Genomic DNA, 10018 nt, shown 5'->3' with positions numbered 1-10018 from the left:
TAGTTTACTATATGGCATAGGAATGTAAAAATTACTATTACTTTTAGCCCGTCAGAAATTATTTATATTCGGTAATCAATAAATTGTATAAAATTTGTATAACATATAAAAAATATATTTTTTCGGATATTATTTTGAGAGCGGCTATACAATGTCATTTTCTCAAGTAATTATCCACATGATCTGTTTGGACAACATTTGGTTGGAAGTTAATGAAATGAGTATTTAACGTTGAGGTTGAAAAAGAATATTTGCAGTTAAAATTGTATTTGGACTTCGAGCTTTCTACTTTAAGTTGAAGAGGAAAACTTGTAACATAAATAATTACTCTCAAATACTATATTTCATTGTTTGCAAACAATATGTTTGTCCAAACTTTACGAAATGTTTCGAAAGAACTCGCTTTTGCAATTGGCCATTAAAAATATAGCTCAACCGAAATGTGGCCTAACCTAGCCTCCAACCGTCACTAAGTTAAGAAGTTAGTTAAGAAGAATTAATCTAAGTAGTCCACTATTCAATCGCTTAACTAATAGCTAATAATAATCATAAAATATATAATATATGTATAATCTATATTATGTATATAACCATATATAAGTGGTAAACCAAGTATACTGGTTTAAAAGCCAAACAGTAAATTAAGTCGGCTATTTGTGTAAAGATCCCTACTGTTAATTGTCTTAGGCCCGAGTATGAATGATCCATGTTCTAAAGGTACCCCGGCAATCTGAACATCTCATATCAGCTTCAACCAAACACACCTTTGTCGCTTCTCTCCGGTACTGAAAATGCGGGTGTCCGTACGCCGGCCGATAATCACCTCTCTCTTCTCCTCCCTATCTCTCCGCCCTATCTCCAGCTCCTCCGCCGCCGATCACCTTCCAGAAACCCTAACATCTCAACCGCCGTCCTCCTCCGATGAATTCACAAACCCTACCCCTCGAACCCGAACCCGAACTCCATTGGAAAAACAGTTCGAATCGTGGATTAACAATCTCAAACCCGGGTTCACACCAGCTGACGTAAACGAAGCCTTGAGAGCTCAATCCGACCCGGACCTCGCCCTTGATATCTTCCGGTGGACCGGCCAACAGCGGAACTACAAGCACAACCACGTCACTTACTTAACAATGATTAACATCGCAGTCTCAAGTAAGCGTTACCGCGTCGGAGAAACACTAGTCGAGGAAGTCCTCGCCGGCGCTTGCCCGCCGAGCCTCCCACTGTACAATTCCATGATTAAATTTTGCTGCGGCCGTAAATTCTTGTTTAACCGCGCATTTGACATTTACAAGAAAATGACAAAATGTGAAGAAGCTAAGCCTTCATTAGAGACTTATAATTTGTTACTGAATGCCCTTCTCAGTAAATTTAATAAGCTACATGTCTGTTACGTGTATTTACATTCTGTTCGATCATTAGCTAAGCAAATGAAGTCCTTTGGTGTGATTCCAGATACATTTGCTTTGAATATGATAATCAAGGCTTACTCTAAGTGTCTTGAGGTTGATGAGGCGATTCGTGTTTATCGTGAAATGGGGTTGTATGGATGTGAGCCGGATGCATTTACCTATGGTTATATAGCCAAAGGGTTGTGTGAGAAGGGAAGAGTGAATCAGGGACTAGAGTTTTTCAAGGAAATGAGGGATAAAGGATTTGTTCCGAAAGGAAGTACTTATATGATATTGGTTTGCAGTCTTGCTTTGGAGCGTCGATTTGAGGATGCTATTGAGGTGGTTTTTGATATGTTGGATAATTCGTTGTCGCCTGATCAGCTTACTTATAAAACTGTGTTGGAAGAATTATGTAGAGAAGGCAGAGGAAGTTATGCATTTGAAATTCTTGATGAATTTAAGAAGAGGGATAGCTTAATGAATGAGAAGACTTACAAGTCTTTGTTGAATGGTTTATATTTTCTTAATCAGGACTAAGTTTATACTTTGATATGTTTATGTTGTCATTGTTGGTAGTTTGATGCTTCTATATCTATTGGTTGTCTGATGAACAAAGAGTTATTTACCAGCAATCGGAATTAGAGTGCAACTTGTGCAAGGAGAACGGGCGAGACAGTATATGGCAGATTTGGCGTATGTTTCTTAACTTGTAGGGGATTCGATGGGTTATGCCACCAGATATGAAACAAGCGCTAAGCAGTTGGCAAAGTCTTCCTTTATGCATATTCTGGAACGTTTGGCTCGAGAGGAACAGCAAGTGTTTTGAGGGGAAGGCAGAGAACAAATAGATGCATCCGTAGTTTAAAATTTTGGTGTAATGTTGATTTTTCTAACGATCTTGATGTAATACTGGATCTCCTGTGTTAGACCATGCGCAGCGGAAGCAAGCATACTACCCAGGCATCAAATACATGTAAACTAGACAATGTAATAATAACGAGATTAGAAGCACTAACCTCTTGAAGTAGTTGCACAAACCTTCCAAACAGCAAGAATCCAGGGCCGCAGTCTTCTGCTAGACGATTTTGCTATTGGGTGGGCAAGAACAATACAATTGAAAGGTAAGTTATTAGGTGAAACTAGTCTTCCTTTAATAGACCCGAAATTAAGCCACAATATGGGTTCAAAAACGTGTAGGATTCTGCAAGTAGAATCCTACTCTAGCTCAAAAGGATAACTTTTCTCCCAATTTGGGCTGTTTTGGATGAACCTACCAAATTTGAGGTCAATCGGAGTTCGACAGAATTTCAGAATTCTAAAATTTTTAGAATTCTGTTTTTGGCGTTTTAAGGGTTTTTAATTATTTTGACTTGTTCAAATCACATAATATACTGATGTTTGTTAACACATGATTTCAGAGCTCAAAATATTTTTTGTAATAAAAACGTGTTTAGACAGAATTGTAAAAACAATATGTTTTTCACCAGTAAAAAACGGTACTGTTCATAATTCTGTATATTAATCCAAAATTGCAGAGCTAATATCATACAACACAGTCAAGTTTTATTAATATAACACTGTGATTATGGACAGAACGCAACTAAAACAGATTAATGGTATTAATTCACTTTTTATGCATATGTATATTAACCCATAATTACAGAATTAATAGCATTCAAAAACACAGTCACGTTTTTATAAAAAAATATTGCTATTCAGCAAAAAACATAATTTAAACAGACTGTCATTTAAATATAACACCACTGTTTATACATGTGTATATTAATTCATAATTTCAGAATTACTGATACTAATAAATACAATCACGTTTTTAACATAGAATACTCATCCCAAACATGTATCATTAACTAACACGTTTTAATATTACTCTATGCATGCTATATTACATTATCTAGTTAGATGTAAGACGACGTCTGATACCAATTGTTAGACCATGCCAGCGGAAACAAGCATACAATCCAGACATCAAATACATGTAAACTAGACAACGCAATAATAACGAGATTAGAAACACTAACCTCTTGAAATAGTGCACAAACCTTCCAAACAGCAAGAATCCAGGGATGCAGTCTTCTGCTATTTGCCTAGTCAAAACTTGGACGATTTTGCTATTGGGTGGGCAAGAACAATACAATTGAAAGGTAAGTAATTAGGTGAAACTATTCTTCCTTTAATAGACCCGAAATTAAGCCACAATATGGGCTCAAAAACTTATAGGATTCTGCAAGTAGAATCCTACTCTAACTCAAAAGGATAACTTTTCTCCCAAGCTACTTTTTACCCAAGTTTGTCCAGGTTTTTACTAGGTATAGCATGAACCACATAAATAATAAGAGGCTACTAATTATAGTATTAATTCGAAATTAGCATGAATTAACTCTTACTATAATTAATTGCAATTTATTCCACTAAAAAATTGCAATTGAACTCCTCAATATGAATTTCGAAAATTCATTAATACTTATTTTAACTCCCCATGTTAAGATTTCAAATACCAGTTAATTAAATTAAATCACTAAAAATTTAATTTAATTAACTAATTAAATCCTTTATAATTCCGCTTAAACTATTTCATGTGACGGATACAAAATTCACCGGCCGAGTTTTCACATGAAAACTTATAAGCTTACATAAAAGGGGTATCATCAAACCCAAAACCGAGTCATGGATTCTATCTACTAATTATTATTCACAAATGGTGCCGGAAAAAAAATATCAACGTCCACGGGTACTTCAAGTCTCGTCGTTCGTTTCAGCAAGCCTACACCGCGACAAGCCTTGAAGCAGGGGGCATTTGTAGACAAATAAAATTTTATTAAATTTAAATCCACAAGTAATTTGGATTTAATCATGTATTAAATATATATTAGTCCAAATGATACTATGGGCTAGTATAATCGGGTCGATTATTTAAATCTAAAATGAATTGATTTAAATAAAAATCCAATATATTATTGGGCTAACCCTCAAATTGGTCTTCTATTAAATGGGTCGGCTCATAAGCCTCAAACCCAATGATCCACTAGGGTTTTCTTGGAGATTACTCCACCCCACACCTATATAAAGGGGTCAAAGGAGAAGACTAAGGGATAAACAAGTAAGCAGAAGGAAAGGCTAAAGAGGCTTTGAAGAATAACATCAAGGTCTCCATCCATATCTGCAATCGTCGTCTTTGGTCAAATTCCAAAGGCGAACTCAAGTCATAGGCGAACAACTTCAAATCTTCCGTTCGTGATAACCCAACACCAAATCCTGGTTCGTGACGAGCTTCAAATTGTTCGTGACGTACTACAAATCTGAAATCCGTCAAGTTCAAAATCAAGCTTTCAAGCCCTTGAACCATCATCCGTGAGGAGAAGAATCAGAGGACTACATCTCTTTAGATTTAGAGATATTTTAGTTATTGTAACCCCATCACTTGAAATTAAATATAATATTTGTCGCTATATTTCTTGTCTTGATTATTATTTTTCAGGAGCGAAATTTAGTTGTTACAAATTTTGGCATGCCCAGTGGGACTATCTCTACCTCTCATCTCTTCTCAACTCTCAACATTCAAGATCACTAAGATGGCTTCAAAGAAGATCAAAGTTGCTGACTCCAAGTTTTCTTCTTACGTTGAAAGTATGCTGAACGTTACTATGGGGAGTCTTGCACCAATCACTTAGAGCAAGGCGAGCGTCTTGGGGCAACAAGCACTCCAAGTATCGTTTGCACCAATGCATGCTTTGAGATCTTCTTCATTCGAAGAAGAAAGGTCCTCTGCTAGCAAGTCAGAGAGAGGAGATAATATTGCAGAAGCTGTGGAGAAAGCTCTTGCTCAACTTACTTTATACAATACCAAGAGTCACCTTACCCAACCTGATAATGAAGTCTTAAGTGTTGGTTCTACGCCAATCTCGCCATATGACATGTTCCAAACTGAGTTCAATCCGTGGGAAGGTCTCGGTTATTCTTCATCATCTACAATAATCATGGAGGCAATGATGACTAACACTTCGACAATGGAGGAGCAACTTGCAAACCTGACAAAGGCGATTGATGGGTTAACAAAGTATGCTCAAGATCAAGATGTCCGTATCGCAAAATTGACAGGCATAGTTGAAAGCATGATGGATAGAGAATCAAGTCATGCACCTGGAAAGCTTCCTGAAGTCTACGAGAAAGCTGATCCTCCAACAAAACAAGTGCCATCCGCCAAAGAACTTCATGTCTCCTCTGAAGGATCAATTCCCATATAAAAATTGAAGGAATTCATTATGGGAACTATCAAGGATAAGTATGAGGTCGCTTCAAAGTCTTCTCTCACATACGCAAAGATGTATACTGCAAGAATCGATAGCCTGAAGATGTCTGGCAGCTATCAACCTCCCAAATTTCAACAGTTCGACGGTAAGGGAAATCCAAAGCAACATGTTGTGCACTTTGTTGAGACATGCAAAAATGCAGGGACTTATGGAGATTACCTTGTCAAGCAGTTTGGCCGCTCATTAAAGGGGAATGCTTTTGATTGGTACACCGACCTCGAGGCTGGATCCATTGATAGTTGGGACCAATTGGAGCAAGAGTTTCTCAATCGCTTTTATAGCACGAGGCGTACTGTGAGCATGGTGGAACTTACGAACACTCGCCAACGAAAAGATGAACCAGTTATTGACTTTATCAATCGATGGAGGAATGCAAGCCTTAACTGCAAAGATAGGCTAAGCGAAGCTTCTGGCATAGAGATGTGCATCCAAGGGATGCATTGGGGACTTCGTTACATCTTGCAAGGAATTAAGCCTAGGACATTTGAAGAACTTGCCACCCATGCTCATGATATGGAGTTGAGCATGGCTTCTGCGGGAAACGAAGGGCTGCCCATCTACGAACCTCGCAAGGGAAGAGATAAGCAAGAAGTCAAGAAATGGAGCAAGTTCGTACCCAAAAATGAAAGCAAAGAATCCATGAACGTCAATGCCTCTCCTTTGAAATTTACTACCAAGGCGAGCAAGAAACAGAGTATAAAAACAACTTCCTCTCAAGATAATGCAAATCAGAAGTTGACTCTCAAAGAGATGCAAGAAAAGGAGTACCCATTTCTAGACTCTGATGTGCCTGCAATATTTGAAGAACTCCTCGAGTTAAAGCTTATTAAGCTACCAGAGATGAAGCGACCAGATAAAGCTGGAAAAAGCAATGACCTGAATTACTACAAATACCATCGGCTTGTAGGTCACCCTCTTGAGAAGTGCTTTGTTTTCAAGGACAAAGTTATGGATTTGGCTCGTCAAAAGAAGATCGAGCTCGAAGACGAAAAAGCAAGCACAAACCATGTGTCCATTACCTTTGGCTCATTCGATCCAATTGAGATATGCACCTATTAAGGGAATGAAGATGAAGAATTGTTGGAGGATGACAAAGTCCGAGTTGATCAACCTGATGAAGAAGGATGGACCCTGGTGACTCGTCGAAGACGCCGTAAATTGAGTCTGCAAAAAGGATCAACGAAGCAACCTACGAGGAATAAGATGGTGAGAAGACTAAAGAAGCTACAAATTGTTAAGAACCCAAAGAAGGTGGAGATAGAGACACACCATCACCAAAAGCCACACCACCCGGTAACTTTGGGAGAATTTTTGCCGAGTTGGTTTCGCACGAGGATTTCTGACGATGATGACAAGGCCTTGTGCTGTAATGCTGATAAAGAAGAAGAGGAAAAGAATGAAGTCAAGTCAACACTCTCACCATCACTGTCTAATAGTCTTGTTGAGTCCTCCTTCCAAGAAGCAGATGTCACGACCCAATTTTCTAACCCGATCATGATGGCGCCTCTCGTGAAGACAAGGCCAGCCAACTAACCCAAATCGTATATTTAACAATTATTAAATATAAATGAATAAATAAATACAGCTTAACGACAAAAATAACCAGTGTTTAAAGCCCAACATAACCCGACCGGGGTGTCACAAGTCATGAGCATCTAAAGAAATCCTAAACACAACTACAGGGCCAATAATATACAAAATTAAATTCTGAAATTCTAAAGACAATGTCCGGTGCCGCGAACGCTGGCGGTAACCTTGCTCAGCTACAATAGTAATACCTTCAATGAGCTAATATCCCGTTACCGGGTGATCAATACCTGCAGCTGCACGCGAGGTGCAGGGAGTAAAGTGAGTACTCCGACCCAGTGAGTAATAAAAGTAACTACAGTCTGAAGATAAGAAAATCCAGTAAATACACAAAGTAAGCTAAAATCCAAATATACAACAACATATGGAACTGAGCAGCTAAACAACAGTATAAATACAAATACATGAATGCAATGCAATGCATATGATGGTACATTCCAGTACCTACTGCGACGTGTAGCCCGAGCCATCCATATTAATTTATCGTCGACGACGCTCACTGGGGGTGTTTACAGACCCCGGAGGGGCTCCTAAAGCCCAAGCGCAATATCTTGGTCAGTCATTGTTACCTGACCGGTCAGCCCATTGTTACCTGACCAATTTACATCATACAATACCATTGTTACCACTGTTTCAAGTATATCATACAGTGCCATTGTTACCACTATTTCAAGTATATCATACAATGTCATTGTTACCACTGTTTCAAGTATATCATACAGTGTCATTGGACTCCGGAGGGGCTCCTACAGCCCAAGCGCAATCTTGGTCAGTCATTGTTACCTGACCGGTCAGCCCGTTGTTACCTGACCAATTTACATAATACAGTGCCATTGTTACCACTGTTTCAAGTATATCATACAGTGTCATTGTTACCACTGTTTCAAGTCACTTTATAATCAGTCCAGAAAATAATATAATAAGCCCCTTGGGCATTTACAAAATAGAAGTTTCCAGCCCGAAATACATTTAAAATGTCATTTGAGTTTTCAACACTTAGAATTACGGCTAAGTTTGCAAAACAATAATTAAAACCTTGGACTGAAATTAAATGATATTAATCCCCGAAGGATTCAAGTCGGCACAAGGCCCCCAAACGTGGTATTAAGCCCAAATATCATCAATACATGTGCGTATCAGTCGCCAATATACTATAATTATCACTCAAGATGGACCAAGTCACAATCCCCAATCATATACGACCCCGCACCTGCCATGGGATGCGTGTCACGCCTCAATATAGCATTACTATGTGAAAGTCCGGGGTTTCAAACCCTCAGAACAACAGTTGCATCAATTACTCACCTCGAACCGGCTACTTCTTTAGCTCGCGACGCCTTTGCCACTCGAATTGGCCTCCACGTGCGTCGAATCTACCCAAAATCGCAACGAATATGTCGCATTATGCTAAAGGGACAATACCCAATCGAAAGCAATCGAAAAATATCGAAATTCGCGAAATTTGCAAAACCCGAGCCCCGGGCCCACTTCTCAAAATCCAGAAATTTTTACATCAAAATGTTCCTTATATCTCCACGAGTCTATACATACTAAATTCACAAGAATCAGAGTCCATTTGACCCCTAAAATCCCAAATTTAGAATTTCAATTTTAAGCCCTATTTTCTTACAATTTGGCTATATTTTCATGAATTTCAAGGATGATTGCACAATATAATCTTGTATTTAGTTCATAGGACTTACCTCCAATCACTTTCCGTAAAAACCCCTTCAATTCCCGTCCAAAAGCTCTCAAGGTTGCTCAAAAATGATGGAAAAATGGGTTGGGTTCGCGGATGAAATGTTAATATTTCAGAAGTACTGTTCACGGGTCACTATTTACGACACTGTTTACGGGTCACTATTCACCCGTCACTGTTCACGGGTGACTATTGACGACACTGTTCACTGGTCACTGTTCACCCGCGCGGTTACTGTTCACTGCTGCAGAAAATACGGCAGCTTTTTATGAAATTTGCAGCACAACTATTTTTTACTAAATGGCTCTAACTCCATCATACGAACTCGGAATTAGACGATTCTTGTTCCTATGAGTCACAAATAATAATACAAACACAACCCTTCAATAAAAACTCAATTCGGAGCTCGTTTGCCCAGTTCAATACCCATTTCGCTCGTTAAACAATTAACTCACATTTCACGTCAAAAACCCAATCGCGACTTGATGAAATTAAACAAAAATTTCCAGATCAGTCCTATAATTCATGATTTAAATTTTGGAAGTCTCGAAATTAAATTTGAATCTCTAGAACTACAAATGAACCTTTAGATCATTACATTTATGCTCAAAACGACAAAAATCTACCAAAAATGACCCGTTGGGCATCTGAAACACACCCGAGGCCAGTGGGACCTCAACCAATCATGCCCACATAATTCATAACATCATTAAGACCTGATCCAATCATCAAAATATCTCAAACAATATCAAATTATCCAAAACTCATCGAATTCAAGCCTAAGTTTCCAAAAATTTCCGAACATACACTTTCGATCAAAAACCCGACCAAACGATGTCCGAATAACCTGAAATTTTGTACACACATCACAAATGACATAACAAAGCTACAACAACTCTCAGAATTCCATTCCGACTCCCAGATCAAAATCTCATCTATCAACCCGAATTCGCCAAAATACTAACTTTGCCAATTCAAGCTTAATTCTACCCCGGTCATCACAAAAA

General features: G+C 38.5%; 1 protein-coding gene across 1 annotated transcript; it reads left to right on the top strand.

Moving 5' to 3' along the window:
- Window positions 1-639: 639 nt before the first annotated feature.
- LOC107759243 (pentatricopeptide repeat-containing protein At3g25210, mitochondrial-like) lies at window positions 640-2434 on the top strand. The gene has a single exon (XM_016577131.2). It carries the CDS (start codon window positions 792-794, stop codon window positions 1932-1934), a length of 1143 nt encoding a protein of 380 aa, XP_016432617.1. The 5' UTR covers window positions 640-791; the 3' UTR covers window positions 1935-2434.
- Window positions 2435-10018: the final 7584 nt, after the last annotated feature.

The sequence above is a fragment of the Nicotiana tabacum genome, chromosome 8 (assembly GCF_000715075.1).
Source record: "Nicotiana tabacum cultivar K326 chromosome 8, ASM71507v2, whole genome shotgun sequence".
In the NCBI taxonomy this organism is placed as follows: Eukaryota; Viridiplantae; Streptophyta; class Magnoliopsida; order Solanales; family Solanaceae; genus Nicotiana; species Nicotiana tabacum.
Note: the sequence above shows the minus strand (reverse complement) of the source record. Positions and strands in the feature narration are given on the sequence as shown.